The sequence below is a fragment of the Hippoglossus hippoglossus genome, chromosome 4 (genome assembly GCF_009819705.1).
Source record: "Hippoglossus hippoglossus isolate fHipHip1 chromosome 4, fHipHip1.pri, whole genome shotgun sequence".
NCBI lineage: Eukaryota > Metazoa > Chordata > Actinopteri > Pleuronectiformes > Pleuronectidae > Hippoglossus > Hippoglossus hippoglossus.
In genome coordinates this window covers 12,976,303-12,999,561 of record NC_047154.1, presented here as the reverse complement: position 1 = coordinate 12,999,561, position 23,259 = coordinate 12,976,303, and the positions used below count along the sequence as shown (strand labels likewise).

The 23,259-nt window shown below is 41.7% G+C and overlaps 2 protein-coding genes across 4 annotated transcripts in view; one reads left to right on the top strand and one right to left on the bottom strand.

The window, feature by feature from the left end:
- Window positions 1–15,012, top strand: part of si:ch1073-396h14.1 (disintegrin and metalloproteinase domain-containing protein 10) — a 29,067-nt gene extending 14,055 nt beyond the window's left edge. For all 3 annotated transcript variants that reach the window (XM_034583849.1, XM_034583847.1, XM_034583848.1), the window contains exons 7-15: window positions 427–519; window positions 1,384–1,552; window positions 6,648–6,811; window positions 9,679–9,850; window positions 10,112–10,256; window positions 10,571–10,754; window positions 11,659–11,758; window positions 12,083–12,303; window positions 13,926–15,012. In XM_034583849.1, the coding sequence (XP_034439740.1) occupies window positions 427–519; window positions 1,384–1,552; window positions 6,648–6,811; window positions 9,679–9,850; window positions 10,112–10,256; window positions 10,571–10,754; window positions 11,659–11,758; window positions 12,083–12,303; window positions 13,926–14,030 (1,353 nt within the window). In that variant the 3' untranslated portion in view covers window positions 14,031–15,012. The remainder of the gene's footprint in view (window positions 1–426; window positions 520–1,383; window positions 1,553–6,647; window positions 6,812–9,678; window positions 9,851–10,111; window positions 10,257–10,570; window positions 10,755–11,658; window positions 11,759–12,082; window positions 12,304–13,925) is intronic.
- A 1,575-nt stretch (window positions 15,013–16,587) lies between these two features.
- Window positions 16,588–22,541, bottom strand: LOC117760400 (lipoprotein lipase). Its single transcript, XM_034583404.1, has 10 exons — window positions 22,290–22,541; window positions 21,252–21,448; window positions 20,757–20,936; window positions 20,437–20,548; window positions 20,090–20,323; window positions 19,739–19,981; window positions 18,665–18,785; window positions 18,224–18,442; window positions 18,035–18,130; window positions 16,588–17,948 (listed from the first exon to the last, which is right to left on the bottom strand). Exons 1-10 carry the CDS (start codon window positions 22,387–22,389, stop codon window positions 17,927–17,929), a joined length of 1,524 nt encoding a protein of 507 aa, XP_034439295.1. The 5' UTR covers window positions 22,390–22,541; the 3' UTR covers window positions 16,588–17,926.
- Window positions 22,542–23,259: the final 718 nt, after the last annotated feature.

Here is a 23,259-nt window from a genome sequence, read left to right as displayed (position 1 = left end):
CAATATTTACATCTATGGTCATGTCCCAGCGGGCTGCTCTCCTGTATTTCCATCTCCTGCTGTATAGACTAAGACCTGCGCATGTGACTTGTTTGCACGTGCCTCTCTGAATGTGACAGGCTGTGCTACCCACTATGGAAACAACCTGCGAATAACCAGGCCTTAAAGTTTACCTGTCATGATCCTTTTATAAATCAGGAGCGGGACTTGATTTATACGTATGTTTGGGCACCAGAGGAGAAGCCGTTCTGAAAACGAGAACAGGATGTTAAAGATTTGCTCTTGTGATTGTCAAACTCCTCTGTCGGTCATTGTGTTGTTCTGTGTCGCCAACCTCGGCCTCCCACTGCCTGAAGGATCAGAAACAGGCGAAGTTACTGATGATATTTCGGACTGTTTTCTCACATGACCTGTTGTCTGCCTCAGGTTGCCTCCTACATGCAGGCTGTGAACGACATCTTCGACAAGGTGGACTTCGATGGAGTCAAGCTGATCAACTTCAAAGTGAAATCTCTCACTGTAAGAGCCTCCTGTTCTCAAATAAACACACCATCGTCCCAAATCATAGAATGACTGCGTTTACACGGACGCCAATAATCTGCCTCATTCTGAATATGACATTACGGTGATTATAAGGTTTACATGAGTTGCTCATAGAATACTCCATTCATTTTCCCACTTACACGTGTAATTAGTTTCATGTCAACAAAGACAAATTCTTTATTTCCCCCCAAAGTGTCACCAACACAACCAGCACGTAAACTTGCACCTGAAGCAGCTCCTGGTTGACAGAGGGAGACATTTGGTCCAACATCACGTCGACTACTTCACACGTCTGATGTTCCCGTGACCTTTCCGAAAACATTGACATTGCGATTTTTGCGCCCATTTGAAAACTTAAGTAATGTTAACTCATTCAAGTACCAGTCATCTTGTGTACACTCAAACCCAGGACATGCATCATCAAGTAGATGACTGTCGTATGTCCATGTTGCAAAATGCAGTGAATACTCCACATTATCACACTATATTGTTTACATTATTGTGTTAACCGCGTTAATATAGGAATATTGGTGTCCATGTTAACATGTCTACTGATGCACCTCAGATGCAGTCAACTGAAAACTCCATGCAACCAGTGGTCCTGGCTGTCACACATTAAATTCTTTATCCCCAAACATGGCATGACCTTGTTAACATGAATGGGAGGTTTTTCAATGAGGCATTGATTAAGATAATCAGGTTAAGCCACTGGGTGTCAGGCGCTGCCCATACGTCTTCTATAAGTCTTACTTTCTCAGCGCTGTGGAGCAGTGAGTAAATGTTTGTGTCCTACACAATGTCCTCCATTGATTTAAGAGCGTGACTCCGTTTCTTCCTCAGGTGATCACAGAGGAGGATAAGAGCAGTCCTCTATATCCTCGGTTCATCGGGCCTGAGAAACTGTTGAGTCTTTACTCTGAGAGCAACTGGGGGAACTTCTGTCTGTCGTACCTGCTCACTGACAGAGACTACAGCGGAGTGCTGGGACTCGCCTGGGAGGGCAAGGCCGGTGAGTCACTGTGTTAAAGTGTCCAGTATTACACACTGCGCTGCTCCCTCTCTGGCCTGCATGTGTGACACAGGATCACTGCAGGTTACGTTCAGTGTCTCCAAATAAGGGCCACTTGTTTGAACCACGACAGAGCTGAATCTGGAGGGTTGACTTGTAGGAATTCAACTGATGATGATTATAGAAAAGGGAAAGCAGGTGTAAAAACCTCTACAAATGCACACTGGATCTCTGGTTCATGTTTGCCAAGGAGATGCAACAAGTTGTTTACACTGCAGCGCCAATGCTTCTGAATCCAACCTTGGCTGAGATGATGTTGTGGCACACAGAGCTGCAGCACTTATTCAGCTTCCATGTCAGGCCTGTTACTCAGGCAGTGTTTTGGCTCCAGCGACCAAAAGCAAAACGTGACTGAACTCCTCAATGAACAAACAGTGATTTGCATGTAAATCTGCCTCGGCCTCCGCTGTTAGACTCCAATCATTAGGAAATATGATTAACAAACAACATTAGAGACATTATTGTATACCTAGTTTTTGTGTGTAAAAAAATGGTTTTATTTTTTACATACAATACCCAAAAAATAATCTTGGTATCTACATAAAGGTTACACTTGGGACATTTTTGCAGAGGTGTAAGCATCAGTATAGATGTTAAAGGTCGGAATAAATGAAGATGGAACATAAAGTTCAACATACTGTAACCACAGAAGAACTAAGATGACACATGTGATTTTGTCCCAACGTCAGACAAATCTGGTCACAGACTGTGTTTGTGTGCGTAGAGGTTTTGTAGTGGTGGAGGAAGTTGGTAACATATGTGGGAATTGTTGTGGTGGGAGGTTCTTCTTGCTTGTCTCTAGGACATTGTCTCATAGGGGGCTTTTGATTGGCTGAACAGAGGGGCGTGCGAGCAGACCACCAAAATGACATGTGATTAGGGTGCTCTGAACCTTTGACACACACACACACACACACACACACACACACACACACACACACACACACACACACATACATAAATGGGACACATACACACCACACCCAGACGTCTTAGTGAGGATCGGTGACTGCATTCCACAGCGTGATTGCCATGGTAACAGCTTATGTGAGGAACTCACACACACAGTGGATTCATAGTAGCAGTGACATTGTTGTGACTTCTCAGTCATGTGACCGACCAAAAGAAACAGCCGAGCAGTAAACGTGGATGATGTTTGACCTCCATGAAAACTCCAGCGTCTCACTCTCCCACTTATCACCAGGTCATCAGTGGTCTTGGGTAATGGAAGATTTTCAACCACTACACCTTAAACTCCCAGACCCTGATGCCTCCTCAGCTACAGCAGGGTGTATCATGCACAAGCATGCAGACACACATACACATACACACACAACCCCATCAATCACAGCGGACTCCTCCACGGCCCTCTCCAAGTCGTGTGTTCATACGTCATTGGATGGTTGGGGGGTTGGGGGTCAAACGTCTCCAGATTTCGACCAGGAAAATTCCTTCCCCTCCTGTGACTAATTGAGCGACAGACAGTAATTTTCCACACAATGTGTTTTGTATTGTTGAGGGGCTTTTACACCACTGGCTGGAATCACTGTCATGTCAGTGTGAGCTTTGGATCCTCAAAAAGAATTCAATAAAACAAAAGTCACCGTGAATGTTGGTTTTTGTATGCCTCACTGGCGTTGTGCCTGCTCATTAAGTGTAGAAGATCAGGTTAGGAAGTGCAGATTAGTTATACAGGTTAGGCTGTGGGAGGTGTTGGGAAAGGAGCCGCTCTCAGATGAGATGAGTCTTCAAAAGGTTCTGGTTCTGGCCTCTGCTCTGATTTCTGCATCTGGCAGCTCGTTCCATCACAGAGAACCACAAACAAGAAGAGTCTGGGCTGTGATTGTCTTGTGTGCGTTTCTCTTGGCTGGAGTTTATCTATTGCTGCTGGTAAAACAGTGAAACCTTTCAGAACCTCTCAGTCTTGGAGGAATGTGGCACCAGGACTTGCTTTATTGTCCAGGTTTCTGTGACAAAGTTTTTCTTTTGTATTTTCACAACTCTTACCATCCAAGTGTAATCCATCACTTATGATAGGATAGGACCCATTGGGTAAACGTTTGGAAGAAGCAACAGTTTTGCAACCTCTGTTAGAACATTAACGCAATCTATCCGATTTCAGACAGTTTGGAAAGTCTGTCTCTGGAAAAAAAGTTATTCCCCAAGCTGTCTATTGCAAATGTTGTAAAATGTATCTCGTAAATTATCGACAAATCTGTATTTTTGAATCTTAAAATGATATCAACTGTGATTTTGATCCACATTTTAAATGTATTTTTTTTATAAATAAGTGTTTTCAATATTAACATTACTCTGATGAAGAGTTTCTATACTTTGATTAAAATAATATCCTAACTGTTACCAGTGAGTGGGTCATATGGCCAAAAATGTAATTGTGATACATTTTTCACATCAGTTGATATTGATAATTATCAGTATAAAAGTAAAGTTATTATTTCAGTTAAGTTTAAAGACTTGCGTGAAGGTTATGGTTTTAAACTCTTCTTTATGAGAAGAGAAAGTTAAACAGTTGCAAAACAGCAAAACACTTTACAAATCTGAGGCAGATAATTCGTTATACCTCCTCACTGTGTTTGCGCAATGCATAAAAATATATTGATACATACTGGACTTTTGGTTTATTGCTGTTGATGAGAAACATATTGGGATGATTACTGATATTGTTTTATTGCCCAGCCCCATCAGTGACACACACAAAGAATAAGACCCAGGTTAAATATGATGTGTGATTCATTCCAGACACATTACGTCTTTTGTTTTCTTTGAAAAGTTAAAATACGTGGAAAAATCCCACTGGAGTTTTCAGCTTGAAGGTCAGTGAACTCTGGAGAGGAAGAGAGCAGTGAAGTCACAGGATGTTGTTAGATTATGTACCTGCGACTGTCTGTAGTTTTCTGAGAAGTGTGAGCGGTGTTATTAGTGGTCCGAGCGATCGCCTCGTCTGTTTTTGCTGTTAAAGTTGAGACTGGGACACTCGGACTCCCCCCGTGTGTTTATGCAAGGAAAGACTGCGCCTTCGCTATTGTTTGTTTGTCCATAATAAACCGTGTGAAAGAGATTTGTTTAGAGTGTGTGCGCATCAGGTGCAAGTGATCCACAGGATTGTTTGTTTCGAGCGACCGTGTTTATCCTGCGAGCTAATAATAGGCGTCTTTCATTACGGCTCCTTTCCGCGGCAAAGACAAGCAGGAGGAGGCGGAGGAGGAGGAGGAGGAGGGGATGAATTCACAGGCCCTCTCTGCTCCTGCTGCCAAAAACCACAGCACAGACTTCCAGAGAAGTCCTCTTTCTAGGAAACCCAGCTCCTTGAAAAGCCCACCAGGGGGGCCATTTTAGGTCAAAAGCAGGGAATGCTGGAGAAATGCCTCCAGAATTCTTGATGAAAGTGGCCTGGGGAATATTGCTTGGCAGTTTTGGGGTATTAAATCACTGTCTTTTGGATTTTTACAGTGAGAGGCTCCATTAATAACGATAAATCCTATTTTCCACTACGCTTTGCATTAAAGCTTACAAATCTCAGTGTTTTCCTATTTCTGACACAAGCCATCATGTGGTATCAAATACAGAGATTTTAAAGAATCTCAGGTTACAGTAATGTTGCTCCCAGGCTCCTTCACTTGAAATGTTGCCTTCTGACCCTCACGCTTCCCTCATTGTTTCTACAACACCAGAGATAGGGGGCACTTTTGTTTTGTGTTTTTCGACCTCTAAGCGTCCTTCACTGCTCCTGGACGTCACCCCGACGCCCACCGTGTAACAAAAACATGCCAGTGAGAGATCCAGATGCCCGTGACTGATTCCCACAGTCCTCAATGACACATGGTGAACTCAGATTTCTCTGAAACAGCATTGGCTATACGGAACAGACGTGGACTTCACAAGCCGAACCCACCCCCAACCTCCCCCCAAAATGGTGGTGGTGCTGCTGACCTCATTGTGTAAGAGGTGTTGCATAAAGATATCACAGCCCAGCCGTCCATGTGAACGTGGCCATGCAGCTGTTTGGAATTGTGGGAAATTGCTGTCAGGGACATTATGTAAACCGAAAGGTAAAGGAGTCCATCAGAGACAAAATGGCTGTGGAGGCTTTGATGTGAAACTAGAGGAGTTCAGCAGCCCCCCCCCCCCCCCCCCCCCCCCCCACAGACCCAGGGGCCTCACAGGTCAATAACACTGCGCTGTTGGTTTAAGGCATTTACAGTAGCTCACTGTCAATTATGAAACCATACTGTACTACAGAGTGACAATAGGTAGTTTAGGTTAATTTATAATAAATGTAAGCTAAATATTTGTTATTAATGAGGTGAACAGCTTCCATTTCTATTGTGTCTCTGTTGAGTCTGCAGGGTCGTCACATTTGTTGCAATAGAAACTGGAATGTGATCAAATGTGAGACTAGGATTTGAATACAGTCCACAAAACCACATTTACTGTAAATCCACCAGATCTTTAATTGGATCTGCAACAAATTGCTCACACTCATAAATATCACCTAAATTTGTATAATTGTCTTCATGAGGAACCATGAAGCTTCTCAGAGAAATCAGAGAAACTGTCAAAGAAAAAAACCTTATCCCACAATGTTAAAAACAATTCCTGGATTCTCCCCCTAATCCGATCCACCCCAAGATTTTATGGGTTCTCTCCTGACCAACACCACACGTGGGAATCCATTTGGTAGTTTGTGCATGATCCTGCTAACTGACAAACATGCAGAGGAAAACTAAAACATATGTTTGAAAACATGTGCAATGGCTTCGTGAGCTGTCAACTTCGCAGTCAAGGTGAAACGATGTTATTCTTTTCTTCTTTTTAAGATGCAACACCTGCTGTGAATTATAGCAAATACAACACATAAACTAAGTTGAACAGAAAAGGACACATTAGAATTAGACCTTTTCCATTATTAGATGCAGACTAGATAGCAGTAAAACTAAATTGCTCCCCCATACACAGTGACAGGTCATAAAAGACACAACCTGATAGCTCTATGTTTATCTTCTGTGTCATTCAGGTAACTGGGGAGGAATATGTTCAAAACAAACCACGCTGCATAACGGAGGGATGTCCACCCTGAACACAGGACTGGTCACAGTGCAGAACTACGGACGGTTCCTGCCCTCTCGACTCGTCCAGCTGACCCTCGCTCATGAACTCGGCCACAGCCTGGGATCTCCGGTCAGTCGCCGTCCTACAACCTCTTCACCTTCATCTGCCTGATTCACACAGTCCACGTTCAGTCAGTCAAATCAAACCAAACACTGCAGTGCACACAACGAACCCCTGACATGCACCTGACGGTTTTAGTTTTAAGAATACACAGAAATAAACGACGATGTGAAGTTGAAATGGCCAGGCTTAAGATAAAAAAACAGAAGAGGATGCATTTTCAAGAATTAAGACGTCCAAAATGTTATATTCTATTAGATTTGTAGTTTATATTTGTGGGAATGAGGGACTCTGTGAGATAATTTCCAGGCACTGCCTCTCAGACAGGGAATAATGGAACAACTGTGGGACGACATTAAAACAACCATGGTGATTTCACTGGTAAATGACCACATTTCCTTCTGTGCCCTACATTCATTTAACTTGGATGTAATAAAAGAAGTCTTTAGATTTTACACCAACTCCAACAAAAACTGGAGTAATGAGGCTCAGATTTAACGTTTTGGGTTCAGCTGCAGTTGTTTTACTGTTTAAAGCTACTGAAACGAAAAGTTTTACCATGGATTATGGATTGAGATTGTTGTGCATTAAGACCAGGACATATCATTAGTAGTGTAATTGTATACAATATCATGCTGCTTTGTGGATGTTGTAGGTGCTGCAGGCTAGTGTGGGGCACGGTGAAAAATCAATTTATTATAATACTGGTGTTAGTTAGTCCAGCTTCTTCTCAGTCTCCACACTCGTGCGTCACATATTCTGCAGTTAACGCATAAAAACAAACAGTAGACAAACAAAGTCGCTCATCAGGCTCTGTTTGAAACAGAGAGAACAGAAAACATATGAAAAAGCTTTATTTAGTCAGGCATATTATGACTCAGCCCGATGTCGACCTCATAAGGGCCGAAACAGTTAAAACAGCACCTGGTACTCTTCATGTACGAGACAGCGGAAGTAGCAACATTGAAAAAACATATTAGAACTAGAACGGCATCTCCGCCAAAGCCCAACAGTCCCCTTGTGAAATCCCATTTAAATTCACTAGATCCAGATTTTCTTTTCATTTTGATCCATTAATGATTCTCTGGGGAATCAAAGAAAATGTTGAAGTGAAAAAAAATCCTTGACACGCACTAAAATGTAATGGGTTCTTTCCTGACCCACACCACATGATCCACCAAGTTCTGTGGTAATGCATCAGGGGTAGTTTTTGTGCAATCCCACTAAAAGACAAGCAGATAAAAACCTAACTTCCTTTGAGGAGGTACTAACCTTCAAAATAAAATCACTATAAGTATCAGAAAAGAGAAAAGAGAAAATGTGGATGATGCAAAATATGTTCTCTGATCGAAAAACTGTTTCCGTCGCCTCATTTGTACATCAGTGGAGCTCAGTGTAGTATTTCAAATGTTTGTTAACCTTTGGCCAGTTTAACCCTGAATCCCTCTCAGGGCCTCACTCAGCGGTAATTCAAACACATGTTAGTTCTACATGAGGCTGTGTGGGTTATGTGCTGAACAACAATTCAACGTGACGAATGAAACTTACCTCACGTATTCTCACAAACACGGCTGTTGGCTCTGCAGCTGGACATGTGTGTGTGTGAACCAGTCACTGATGTGGATGATCTGAAATAAGGAACCTCAGATTTATCCACAGTTATTCTCTGGTATGTTTTTGCATGAAAGCCCTTGCAACGTCCCCCCCTGTTTATGTATTCACACAGATGCATGCACCTGTCTCTGTGTGACACAAACACCTGCAACCTTTCTCCCACTGCCCAAAGTGCCAGCAGCACCTCCCTGTCCTTTGTCCCCCTGCTCTCTGTTATTCACACTCTCACGGACCACAGGGTGCTGAGAGCTGTTCCAGAGCAGATTCGTTCTGCTGTGTCAGACCCTGCAGGCCACAATAAGTTCTCCTGCTCCGGCCTGGTGCCTGTGCTCCTGTGACAGGCGTGTCTCATTGTTTCCAGGCCGGACTGGTTGGAGGAAGCACATGAAGAGATTATAAGAGCGGGTTTCACCTGAGATATGTGACCGGACAGTGAAAAGGGCGGGCAGTGAAGCAGAATGAATTCTGGGTAAAGAGCTGCTTTAGCCTTTGGCCTACTTTCCCTTTGCAACTGTGGATCTGTGCTATGGCTTTAAAAACTGTGCACTGTGGATCAGTTGGTTTCTAAGGTTAAAGATTAAAGTCAAAAACAGTTAAACTGGCAACTAACACAAAACTGTTAATCAGTTATCAAAATAGATAGTTAATTATTTTTAATCTAATGACTGATACATTTTTAAACAGTTTGAATTTTTCATAGGAACATAAATAAGATAGATGCTCAACACAAGTCACAATCAGTACAAGCCAAAACATGAGATTTAAAGAAGATTAAAGAAGAAATTAAAATGACATCGAAGCACAGGACAAACACACACACACACAGTCAACACAAGCCACTTTGTACAGAATACTACTAAAATACTGCTGATACTATATAGGCTGCATTAATATTAATTATTATATTATATTAATATCGTTTTACTACTTTTTGCACTATTTATTATTGTTACAGTTTTCTATCCTAGTATTTCTTTGACCATCCATCAATCTTCTGTTATAAGTATAACAAAGATTAACAAACATTAACTGTCCGCAATGACATATACCAGGATTCTGAAATAATAATGGGAGTAAAATCTATATGTGAAAACTGCAGAATAGTGAGTAAAACAAATAGTTTTCCCCACCGTTTCCGTCTGCAGCTGAGCACTGTGAAAGGAAATTTCCAAAACAATTAATTTACTCTGTATCCAAAAACAGAAATATCAAGAAAGCCTGAGCGTTCACAGGTACTTTCTGTTATTTTGTCTGTGTTTCAGCACGATGAGGGCTCTAACTGTGGGGGCCTTGGCTCCAGCGGTGGTAAAGGCAGGTACCTGATGTTCCCTCAGGCCACAGACGAGGTGCGTGAAAACAACGTAAAACTCTCCCACTGCAGCATCACACACATCAGCAAGATCCTCAAGCTGAAGAAGGACGACTGCTTTGTGGGTGAGGAGGAATAAGTTCTGAGGACGTGGTTTTGCATGTGCAGATTTGGTCCAAATGTTTACACGGATCATTAGTCACTGTAAATCGTTTGTCTTGACTTTCAGTGTGTGTGTGTGTGTGTGTGTGTGTGTGTGTGTGTGTGTGTGTGTGTGTGTGTGTGTGTGTGTGTGTGTGTGTGTGTGTGTGTGTGTGTGTGTGTTTGTATACATGAATACACCTGCTGTTTGTGTTTATCTGTATGTTTACTCTGCTTTTGGCCAGTCAGTGATCAGCCCATCTGTGGCAACCAGATTGTGGAGAAAGGTGAGGAGTGTGATGTCGGTCACAACCACACAGACCTCTGCTGCTACAGCGCTAAAGAGCGTATCGGAGTCCAGTGTCGCCTTAAGCCTGGTAAAGTCTGCAGGTAACGTGCACGATCATTTATACACAACATGAAAGTGTGTGTGAAACTTCACCGAAGAAGATCCCAATAATATGCAACATCTGCCTTCAGACCATAAACTGTACATAAAGATGCACAATTTGACAAAAGTGAAGCCAAAACTTCTCCATCAATGACTCTGGCTCCAAGGATATCATTTCCAACCTTTTTCTTCTCAACTGTTTTGTCTCTACTTCTTTCTAGTTCTGTCTCTGTCGGGTTTATATGTGGTTTTAACGAGTAGCTGCTGCCCTGACCGTATGTGTGTGATGTCTTTTCTCTCGTCCATCCATCAGTCCGAGTCAGGGCCTGTGCTGTGCTCAGGACTGTGGTTTTAAGCCGGCCGGTCAGATCTGTGATAACGAGACGGACTGTCTGAGAGAGAGTGAGTGTTCAGGCCTCTCCCCGCTCTGCCCCGAACCGTTAGCCAAGGAAAACCTCACCGTCTGCAGCTACAAGACGCGCGTCTGCATGAATGGGGTGAGGGGGCTGATTTACCATCCACCATATTCGTAAACAAGTCTACTATTACAACATCGCATTGGATCCATTATTGATCAAGGCAATGTGTGTTTCATCTTAACTAAATTTTCTCGGTAGTTAACTATGACAAAGTGTCCTCTGCAGCTGTAAATATGGCTTCATCACATGATGTTACTCCAGAGCTGCTGGACGTGCTGACCTCTAATAAACTGATGCAAGAACATGGAAAACTATTACTGGAAATGACTTGAATGTAATCATTCATAAACATTGCTGAATTAGAAGGAGTTTTTTTACGATGTCCAAATTAATAACAAAAAGGTTTCAAATGACTAATACTCATATCATCTCATTAAGTAAATTGAAAACATATTTGTGAGGCAGATTTCCTATGTCGAAAACTGTTGCCAGAGATTAAACTGCCACATTCTGAAAAATCTGGATAAATAATAAACAGTTTGTACAACTTTAGCTTGATAAAACAGGTGCTGCAATATATCAATATTTTAAATGTAAACAGGACAGATATATTTTATGATATTTTCATGAGGCATTATTTTGTCTTATTAATGAGCTGAAGAGTAATTTATCAACGAGCTGAAAAGCAGTGTTTATTTATATTTATTTAATTTGGGCGTGGTCAGAAGTGTAAATGTAACCACGCCCACTAGTGATGTCACAATGTACTGACCACCCTGAGGTTTTAAACGTGGGTTAAAGATTTTATATATGGGTTTGTACCATTGGTTTTCAGTCATTTCCATGTAGAATATAAATAAGCAGGCTCTTTAAACTTGTGAGTTGTTTCATCTAACAAAGTGAATATCAAGTCAGAAGATTTAAGAGCGTAACTTAGATCAATCTCTCCTGAACGTATCTGTGTCTGTGGTCATACCTGCAGGTGTGTGCCGAGTCTGTGTGTGTGAAGCACAGTCTGCAGCAGTGTGACTGTCCTGGAGACTCCATGAGAGAGAAATGCCACATGTGCTGCCAGCAGCCCGGTAACCACAGGGCCCATGTGTGCTCCAATACTGAGGAATGTGTTTACACTTTGTGGCCCAACAAATCAGCCTGTGTCAATTTGTACTGAGGTTACACTCGCACATTATTGTTTTCCATTAGATGACATCACAAGCACTTCAAGCCAACCCATCTGCCGCGATGGTCACATACATAGAATCGGGTGTTTTGATAGGATTTATGAATGTCACACATCAGAAGTTCTCAAATTCAACACAAAGGGACCCTAACTACTTGTTGACGGTAGATTGCAACATGATACGCACTCTTGTGTTGTAATTATCTTTTCTCTCTGTCCATGGCAGATAAGCCCGAGACATGTGCCAGCACCACCTCCTCCGTGCTGTCTCGTCACTTCCAGACTAAATCGTTGCCGCTGGTTGGTGGCGCCCCGTGCTCTGGAAACCAAGGATACTGCGATAGATTACACGTGTGTCGCCTGCTGGATGCCGATGGCCCCATCGCAAGACTGAAAAACTCCTTTCTCCGTTTTGATGACTTCGATGACATAGGAGAGTGGATGAAGGTGAACATTTACTATGATTCGCCTTGATAACACATTTAGCGGATATGAAGTGAGGAAGGTTGAAGATCTCATAACACAAACCAAACTACAATGAACTGTTTAAGTTTGTCATGTCGTAGCATCAGCACTTGGATGTGCTTGAAAGAGCTTTCTATCCAGTCTTAAGCAATGAAATGCACTTTTAATCAACCATCATAAAACCGTCAGTGCCATGAACACAGGAAACAAGACCAATGGCAGATGTAGTTCTCTGATTTGCTAAAACAAGAAACAAAGGCTGAACTAAGTCCTGCAATCAGATGACAAAGGTCAACATATCGATGATACAGGAAGAAACACAAAGAACCAGGCCATGGAGCTCACAGTGACTAAGTGTAACAACTGACAACTGAAAAGGGGAAACACAAGGTTATAAATACAAAGGGTCCTAAATGCCAAGTGAGTAAGAGGGGAAAATCACAATAGACACATCAGGACAGTCATTTCAAAATAAAACAGGAAACACAAACTGGCAGTGAGGCAGACTTTAACACCAATATAATACAGTCAGTGGTTTTGCTGGTACAACCTTTCTTAGTGTGGTGTAACCAGTAGCTCATGGTGACTAATGTGAGCTAATGCTTGAAAACCGTCGGAACTTCAATTTTTTTGTGTAACTCACATTAAAAACAAACAAAATGGGATATTTTAATCAATTACTATTTCAAAACATATTTGATGAACATTAAAACTGTTAATCCTCTCAATCAGGTCCTCTTGTATTAACACTATAGGTTTGGACCTCAAGCTACTGCATGACTTAAATGACCTGAACATCAGGTCAGACTAAGGTTTCCACATTTCTATTGTGTGGTTAAAAATGGCCTCATGTTCTAGCTGAGGAAATTGTCTTTGCAAAGAAGCAGCCGATGTTTGCCAGAGGTCGCATCCTCAGCTCAGTGTGTTTGTTAAATTTCCCGTCATGTCGTTCAGATGTCTTTAATGCTTCAGCCAAGCTGCCTTTGAGCTTTAGTTTCTCACGACAGCACGGAGAATCAGGAATGTTCACGTGTGTTTAAATGCAAGCATCAGCCATGACTCGAGGCAGAAACGAGCCTTCGCTTCACGAGCCACCGTTTTATTTCACCAAACCCTTCTCGCTGTGTTGTATAACATGGACATGGAATTTTCTTTATTTCTCCTTTTATTGTATTTTATAGAAATGAGTTGTAAAATGAGCTCAAACCGAACTCGTTACTTGTTACTACTAATTGTATTAAGCATTGCTGCACACAAATAACAGAACAGTATGAAAAGAAAAGCAATAGTATTAAATACATTTTATAGAAATAACTGCATGAAATAATTCAATATTTAGTCTTATGATCCTACACTGTGAAGGTTGTTATCATTACAACATTCCTCTGTGAAAACAGTTGTTTGGAGCTGAAGTGATAAACTCAAAGTCATTGGTTGCATTTCTTATTAATTCCAGCTGCAGGTTCAGTAAGTGGAAGACGTACTGATGCTAATGCAATGGGATTAAAAACTGGATACTTTTGTAAATAATTTGACTAATGTGTGGCTGAGAAATATACAATAAACCACATTGAAAAGACAATATCATGTATGTGTCTCTGCAGGCTCATTGGTGGGCCATCCTGCTGGCTATCCTGACTCTGTCCGGAGTGATGGGCTGCACCGTCTGCCTCTGCGGCCGCCCCCTCAACACCAGCGACCCGGAGTAACCTCTAACTTCTGATCTCTCTCACCTCTGGGGAGACAACTATTCTCAGGATGACGCACAAAGTCACTTAGTTTCAGTCATAAGGGATTTAAAATTGTCAAGGCCACATTGAGGAGATCCTTTTTTCAACTTTGTTCCATATCTGCAACAGTGAGCAGTGTGCGAGTGACTTGTGAAGAACCGACAGCTCAACGCCCCTCGCTCTGTTTGGTTAACTATTTTTCAACATCATTATGCATCAGTTCTTTTCCTTGTGTCACTTTGTTCCCATTTCAACATTCTACCGTGCCATCCATGTGTTGTGGAAAACGCTACTGTTGCTGTGGCACAGTCGGGCATTAGAGGTAAAACATACCCCACCAGTTCACCTACAGTGATTTAAAGCCAACTGTCCTGACAAAGACTGGTGGAACTCGTTTTAGCTTGCTATGTCCTTGCGGCTTTGTGTGAACTTGAGTGCTAATTTCAGCCTCGATGAACATCCAGCTGTCTGTCGCAGATATTTTTAATATGGTCACAGGACGATAAGATTACCAGTTGGTGGATCTCTACAGAGCCCGAGTACTGACATTTACATTGTGTGTTTGAATATGGAAAATGCGCTGATGAGGTAATAAAGCAACACTGTGTTTATCATCTTAATGAGTGATAGTGATGGTACCACAAGCAAGGAGGAGCAGAACACAGGCAGCATCAGGTTTACAGTCTGAATGATGGACAAGCAGGTAAGTACAGACAAGAAGGAGGTAGCAGGCACATAGGTCACATTGAGACTAACTGTTGGTCGGACAAGGCGCTGATAGAAATGCCTGGTTTAAGTGCTGGCTGACATGATGTCTAGCAGGGTTGGCAGACAATCAAGTAACTTAAAGGTTCAGTGTGTAAGATTTGGGTGAAAGGGATCTATTGGCAGACTTTGAATATAAAATAATCCCAGTGTTGTTTTCCCAAGTGTGTAATCATCTAAATTGTGCAAATAGTTGTTTTCTTTACCCTAGAATGGACCCTTTGTATTTAAATGCATTATACTTACATCAGGAGTGGGTCCTCTTTATGGAGGCGGCCATGTTTTTAACAGTAGCCCAAACTGGACAAACTAAACACCTCTTGAGTTCTTATGACAACTGAAGGCTGCCACAGGTTCTGCTTCATGTTTGGAAGGAGGGGGTGAGGTCACAACCAGTGCCATTGAAAATGTTTCGTAAACCCCTCACACTGATTGTCGGAAGGGGCAAGTCGGGTCAAAAATCGATTTGGCTGTAGTGTGCAACAGCCCTAAAGTGCAAGTTGGAGGCTAGCAGGCCTGGTGCCCGCCAATTTAGGTGAAGGTTAGAGGCTAGTAAACCAGACGCTAGCGGAATGAGAGACAGGCTGGGCATCAGGGCTACGAAGGAAGTCCTTAGCCCCCGGACAGATTCCTTAGCAAAGGCTCAGAGGACATTCCTCCGGATGACATAGAGCAGCATCTTTGTACCCCCGGCTATGAACTTCCTCTTCCTCTTCAAGTCATATAACACATTTTTTAATAAAGCCACTGCTCGCTCCATGGCTGACAGTCATAAGGCAGGTTCAGGAACCTTTGATTGATTGAATAATGACAATCATGCTAGTCAGACAGATGGACATAGAGGAACAGACAAAAAGTTCTAACAGGTAACAGGAACTTAGAGATATACAGATGATGTGACAAGGTGAGCAGATGGATTTAAGAGTCAGGTTGTTGGTCCAGAAGAGTCGAACCAGAAAACCCAAAGACGTTTAAACCTCACTCATTAGTAATTTTTCACTTACCACTAAAGAAATTGTATTTGAAAGCTATAATTAAGAATGACTTAGTTCTTAAATTTGCCTTTCATTAAATCATTTAAACATAATAACATAAAAAACACATTTGCTGATGTCTATGAGTCAATAAAGGTTTTATTATTGAGTGATTTCTACTTTAACTTGACTCAAGGTTCCACAAAAACAATAAAGACCATAGAAAAGGTTTTCTAATTTTGTATTTGTTTTATTCTTATCTCCAATTGGGAGCCACTAGACTTCAACTGTCATTTAAAAAATGTACAAACAATGCTGCTCTACTTTGATAAAATATTTACTGTGGGACTTTTTTGGGGTAATTTCACTGTTATTGTAGTATTATTTTTTATTTAGGTAAAGAATGTGAACACAAATGATTTAACTGTTATAGCTACAAACCACATTGTGAGATGAATCTAATGCTGTCTTTGGATTTTGCACAAATAACCTGATTCATTCTATCTCTTGGGTCACGTTGACACAGTCAACATGCATGTGGTGTCACACCTGCAACTACACGAAGAAAACTCAAATCTATGAATTTTAACAGTTCCTACAACCTTTATATCAAAAACAGATGTGTATCACAGTTTAAATTGTCAAAATGTTTTGCATCAAAGACACATTTGACTTCGATAATACGTTAAAAAGTCATAACAATGGCATCGTTGCTGATTCAATTGAGGATGAAACAAAGCTTGTCATCATTTCACTGCTGTAGCATTAAAATAAAATGTCAGGCTCAGAACGACCTCTCAGGTGGCAGATTTGGTTTATTAAAGACTTTATATAGCACAGCGAATATTTACATTTGGTACAAAAGATTGTAGAAATACATACTTTACAGAATAACTTCTTCCAATGGTGAAAACATATAACTAACAGTGTTCCATACTACAAAACCAAACCCCCATTATCATTATTATTATGGTATTTACACTAAATTTACTGTACAATGTCGTTGAATGTTTTCAGTGCAAAAGTGAAACATCTCCTCTTTTTAAAAGTAGGTGGAAATGAAATCACAATGTTTACAGTACCGATCTCTAAAAAACTGAGGTTTAAATATTTCTTATAGGAAATTTAATAGTTAATATTGGAGAAATATTTAGCACAGAAGGAACCAAGGCAGCAAAACAAAGTCACAACACTGAAGCCCCTTTTATAGAGTGTGCTACATTGCAGTTCAGAAGACCCCCTAATATTGCAGTATAATATTTAAAAAGCATGCCAGTGTTTAGAGGCTTAGAGGTGGAACAATAATCCCCCCATTTCTGTGTTTGTACCTTTTATTTGCAGTTTGAACTGGCTGCGTAAAAGTGGCTTGGGATTAACCACAGCCTCTACGTCACACCACATACCTCAAAAGGTTTAGACACAATCATAGAAAAATGCCGACAAAATGTCAGGCATTTCTTTGAGGTAACAGCTTTCGAGTAACGTCTTCCTGCAGAGTTGCAGCAGTAAAAAAAAAAGTGTGTTTGAGGATGTTGGGCATTGTACGTTTGTACAATAAAAACAGCAAGAAAGCGCCAAGTTAAGAGACAAGCGTACTTCTAGCGACTGTTTCCAGTAAGGCACACTGATCCAGGTCCCACAGTCACGGTTCGTGCTGAGAGCCACAGTGGTGAATGCTTCTGTTGGATAATCCATTGGGTAATAAATAACCTATTGCATAAAACACCTTAAGAAATTCACATTTAACATTATTTTCCTCTCCTCTTAAGAGGCGACAGACGTCTGGGGGACATTATTCTTCACAGTGCTTGTTATAGACTTAAAATGTAACTAGAGGTATTTTACACAATAGGACATTTGTACCTCCAGAACGATTATGGTATGTACAGTCATCAGGACTCTTGCGTCTCACAGAAGACTTTGAAGAGTCACTATAATCTGACTGAATAACCCATCTCTACCGAAGGCATTTACTTTTTGTACAACAAACAAAGTATAACAATGATGTTAGAGAATATTACACGGTAATTTACATACACGTTGTTTTAAATAACCTCTTATTATTTATATTATTATTTTCTAAGTGCTTAAAAAAAGAACCAGAGAGTTTTCAACAGTTGGATCTTTTCTTCAAAGTCAGTGGTTCTCCAGAGTTACTCTACAGACAGAGACAAAGTTTAATGTTATTCATCTTTCATTAATAGTAATGGTAATAATGTAGAGTAAACACTGAGTCTAACTCACCTTTTGGGGATTGTCCTCCACGAATCCTTACATTTAACAAATGTGACCTCCTGTGTTAAGCTCTGTGCTTCAGGGTCTTTTACACAGAACACTATCCTGAGGAGGAAATTCATGAATCAGTTATATATATATAAACATAAATATATGGAGTTCCTAACAGGTATTTTTTTCCTGTTTTACTCCACTTACTTTTGCTGGGTCTCTCCAGTTCTAATTCGGATCTTGTGAACCTCCATGTTCGCGCTGTCAGAGTTGCCGGACCACCAAGAGGAAACCATCTTCAACATGCTGGAGGCCGACCAGCCGTTTGTCTCCTCCCATTTGAACTTCAGCATCAACAGGTCCCCGATGTCCTTCTCTGTCACCAGCAGGAATGAATGTGTCTTATTTGTCGCTAATTTCTCTTTTCTGCCACAAACAAACAGAGACAAATGTTACATCAAGCTCTTGATGATGTTTTATTGATCTTAGCTCCATAGACTATAATACAAACAGTGGCTGTGTAACAGTTAATGGTTGGTTGTCCAATGGTTCTTAAGCTACTTTGCAACTGTTACAAAATAGCACATAACTCGTAAGATACAAGTCCCTGTTGTGTAATTCTGTTTTATAAAAGGTTTTTAAACTCACAGTTTAAGCTCCAGGTTTTCAGCCTCTCCTTTGGCTCCGTACAGCGAGACAGTGAGCGAAGGCTCCATCTCTGAGCGGTTCACCTTACTGGAGAAGTGGATCTTCAGCTGGTAGTGGTAAACTGCAGAGCGAGAGAACATGTGGGAAACTTTAAACATGCAGGTAGATTACTGAAGCTGTGAGATGTTCCAAATTCATCAGTTTAGCAAAAGTAATTTGCAAGAGATCCGCAGCAACTGCAGTCAGGATTTGAAACTCCACCAAGCATAGAAACTCTTTACATTATTTTTAACACTTCTATTATTTGAACACAAGCTTTTTTCACCTCTGTCAATAAGGTTATGTTTTTACCCCTGGTTGTTTGTCTGTTGGTTTGTTTGAATTTCAGATGGACTCTGCAAAAACTGCTGAGCGAATTTCCATGCATCCATCTATAATTATCTTTAATATTGCAACATTGTTATTGACATTTTCCACCAATTCCCACTGAATAATTCATGCATCTTGATCAACTGATGTATATGAATGTATGAAATTGGGTAAAGATGGTGTGTCTCAGTTCAATTGCATCACAGCGACGCGACTACACTGTCCTGTTTCGTAGACTGCTTCAAATGCAGCCAACAAGTGACGAACCGTTTTTTAAAAGCGGTAATGGCAACGTCAAGCGACGAGGCATCAGACACTGTAGTATCATACTTCAACTCAACCCAACAGCTGACTGTACACATGTTAAAACACCAAGGGGCATTAAAACTTTCTCATCATGTCCAACTGCTGCTCTGTTGCTAGGCGACAGCGATAGGGGCAGGACAAGATGGTGATGCCGATGTTGGAAATCCTCAGTAGACCAGACCATTTCATTTTGGTTCAACCATTACGGTCTACACGACCCAGGAAGAATGAATTTGAAAATAGCTGAAGTGTTTATAGAAGTAGCCATTGGATCTTGTTTTTACAATACAATACAATCAGGTAACTTGACTGGAGCAAGTGAGGAAACAGTGCAGTAGTTTGTATGTGACACCAATGATGAGTTGACACAACACATTTCTAATGCTGAAGTCCACTGACCTCTGAAAGGCATGGACGCCCGTGTTTTGGTGTACATGTGAACGCTGCGCGCCTTGCGGACCTTGCTGATGTCGTAGCCCACCGTGTTGCAGCGGTTTTTGCGGCAGTTGAGACACATGCCGCGGTTGAACATGTCGCTGCTGCCGCATCTATAGGCCTTGGCAGCATCCTCCTTATTCAGCAGGGAGTCGATGAACAGGTGGACCGAGCGCTCGTGTTCACACTTGACTGCATCCGTGATCGCTGCGAGGGGAAGAACAAAGGGGATTTAAACGTGTGCTTCTTAAAGAACACAACAGACACATAAGCGTTCTGACTGCCTTTGACTGTTCAATTTGAAGTTATCCTCACCGAGCATCCCAAAGTTAGCAATCTTCTCAAGGGCGCCCCTGAGGTTGCAGCCCGGCTGGAAGCTGCCACCGTTGGGGTAAATGTCCACGTGGCCGACAGGCTGCTCGATGCCGATGCTGAGACCCAGTGAGCCCCGTGTGAAGGTGTGGAGGACGTCCACGAAGTAAGCATCATCTGGGGACAGGCGCCTGTGGGCGTGCTCCCCCTCAAAGTCAGGACCAGCTGGGTCCAGACCTGCAGACATAGAATTAACCAATCATCAGTCAGTTCACTTTATTCACTTATTACCATTAACTAAATTAATAGATCACACAATGTAAGGTGTCTGAGTCTTCTATTCATTTTACCAGTTATTCTTCCGACTTTATTGGTTGCATGGCTGCCAGCAAATCCTGCTACATGGGCTCCGAGGCTGTAGCCAATCAGGTGGATGTTCTCCAGAGGCATGTTGGTGGTATTCTAAAATAATAAGGGAAATCTTTGAGACAAATGTTCCCTTTCATTTTCACAGTTACAAGTTTACAGTTAGACATTTTAAGCAGTCATTGCTACATGTCATTTTGTGTCAGAGAGAGTGTTTTTAAAAAATGTCCCTTTTAATAAGAGGTGATAAAAAAACATCTACTCCTCAAAATGGATATGGAAGTGAACACTTGCTCCCACTGACCTCGATCCAGTCGATGAAGCGAGCGATCTCCTGCCCCACTGCTTTGGTCTTCTGAGCTGCGACCACATAGTGGTTCTGTGCCGAGCTGAGCCAGTCCACTACGATGACGTTGGCCGTCTGTTCTCGCTCATACAGCGCTAACACCAACTTTTCCACCCAGCTTTCAAACATACCACTCAACTGTTGAAATGACACATAAAACACTGAATTTACAATGTGTTATGATGCTGATAACAATAAAATTCTTGGAGGTCCAGGTAGATTTAGCTTCTATGATGTGTATTGTCAAATCAAAGCCACCTTCTTCTCTAGTATTAACTACAACATGTTGTTGCATGACAAGAAATTTAGTCTGGTGCATTTGGCAAGACATCGTGGGACCAGAATTTGGTGAAATAATGACACACTAAACCCGTCACAGGTGTTTGTGAACAAAGCCCTCTGGGGTTTTAAAGACCAGGGCAGGTCACAACAGGCTAAAGCATCTCCACTCACCGTCCATCCGTGGATTACTAGAAAGGTTTTGGCGGTGCTGTTGAAGGTGCAGGCTGCCAGGGACTCAGGCTTTCCAGGAACAATGTAGCACAGGTCATCGTCGGGATGGGATGGTTTGCGGAGGGAGAATTTGGCCACAGTCTGATTGCTGTCATCTTTGTGGTTGAAGAGGTCATTCAGAGGCTCGAGGAAGTTACCTGAAAGACAAGAAAGTTATGGTTCATGTTTGTTATTTTAAACCATTAAGGGAAGACATAAGAGCTTCCTGTGTGCAGCTGGTGTTTTTGTCAGATGTGTGAATCGGATCTAACGTTCTGGGAGTTTGGAGATGCCTGACAAGCCGACTGAGTGACTGTTTCCAATAAGCTCCAGCCCCTCGGGGCCCCTCAGTAAATGAGCTTCTACCTTAGACCAGATCAGTTCTCAGGGGTTACAGGGATTCACTTGGTCAGACCGAGCTCCATAGAAACCACCTTCTCCCAGCTTTGTTCCTGCCACCTCACCGACTATAATCTGCCCAAATTTCAGTGGTCCTGACACAGTCAGCTGACTCAATTCAACTGTTGTGCTGGATTACAGAGTGGGGGTGGACGTAGGAACCACAGAGACATTTACAGGGCTTGGAGATGTTTAGGGACCATGTTGTAAACATAAAAGAGTATGTTTCCACTTCCTGTTAATCATTTGATCATTAAGTTGCCTGGATGTTTTCAGCACATGGATATTCTTATTGTATTTTTCATACAGACATCTAACAGCCAGAGGAAAGTTGGGTGTGTGCCAAGACGCACAAAGACAGGTTTAGTCATAGACACGTGACGTATAGTACTCTCTAGTCTCATAAACCGTTAAACTTATTCTCAGTTTCACTGACACTCACACACACACACACTCACTCACACTCACACACAAACACACACACGCACACACACACACACACACGCTTTTATCAAACCCTCCGGTCCTGTTTTAAACTTTAAACTCTTTAAACTACTGCCGTTGTGCGTAAAAGTGGATGAGGTGGAACTGGCAACTCACCAAAAATAGAGTCGGCGAGCTCCTCTTCGAGAGACGTCACATTGTGCACAGCTGCGATCAACACCAGAAAGTCCAAGAACCCGACTCGCCACGCTTTCATTTCTCTCACAACCTTTTCCTGTTCGAGAAAATACCGTTAACAATGAATGGAACCGAGCTGACGCGGCGGAAGAAGAGCCTGTGAAGTATTTCTCCTGAGAAATTGTCCCGTGCGTCCTGTTGCGCGTAGAGCGCTGATATCTGAGCCCCCTTGAACATGCCGCTTCTTAAATAGTACCTCCGAGCTGCCATTGGCTGCTCGGCCCCGGGCGGGGAATGGAAAAATATGTGTAAAGTCAATCATTACACTGTTTTAAGAGAAGAGCTAACAACACTGGTTTGTGGTGTTGCTTGTCATTCAAAACCAGTATGTTGCATTAGTAATACACCATTTCACTTTACTATTGGCCAATATGTTTGTACCACCTCCTACATGAGGAATAGATTCCTGCTTAGACTGATGTTTCATTGCCTATCTACTGACTTTATTGATTAAAAATAACATTATTTATGGATTGTTGTAAACAATAATAAGGACATTCCACTTTTAAATTGGGCTAAATCTAATGTAAAACTATAAAAGTATGTTCGGGAGTTGTATGATGTCTACAACTGGACTCGATGTACACATGCAACTGCTGAACATACAGTGACCCAGGAAACGGAGAATCTTCACATGCAAAGGTATGATCAATAATAATTCTAATTCTGCAGAAAACACAACTATTGTCATTGCTGTGCATGTTCTCCACAGAAAAGGCTAATCATGAAACTTCATTTATAGAGCGAGTTTCATGCAAAAAATACTTCACCTCATTCAAAATATAATAAAGACATATTTTTAATATATACTAGGTTACTTTTAGATAGGACAAGATACAGTAAAATGTCCAGACAAACGCAATATTGAGAAGATGAGTTTCAGATTTTC

Coding starts and splice junctions, on each gene's coding strand:
- LOC117760400 (XM_034583404.1), bottom strand. CDS start 22,389: ATGAAAGCGTGGCGAGTCGGGTTCTTGGACTTTCTGGTGTTGATCGCA. Junction 21,449..22,289: donor GCTCGCCGACTCTATTTTTG/GTGAGTTGCCAG, acceptor CTTGTCTTTCAG/GTAACTTCCTCGAGCCTCTG. Junction 20,937..21,251: donor TAGTAATCCACGGATGGACG/GTGAGTGGAGAT, acceptor TCATTTCAACAG/TTGAGTGGTATGTTTGAAAG.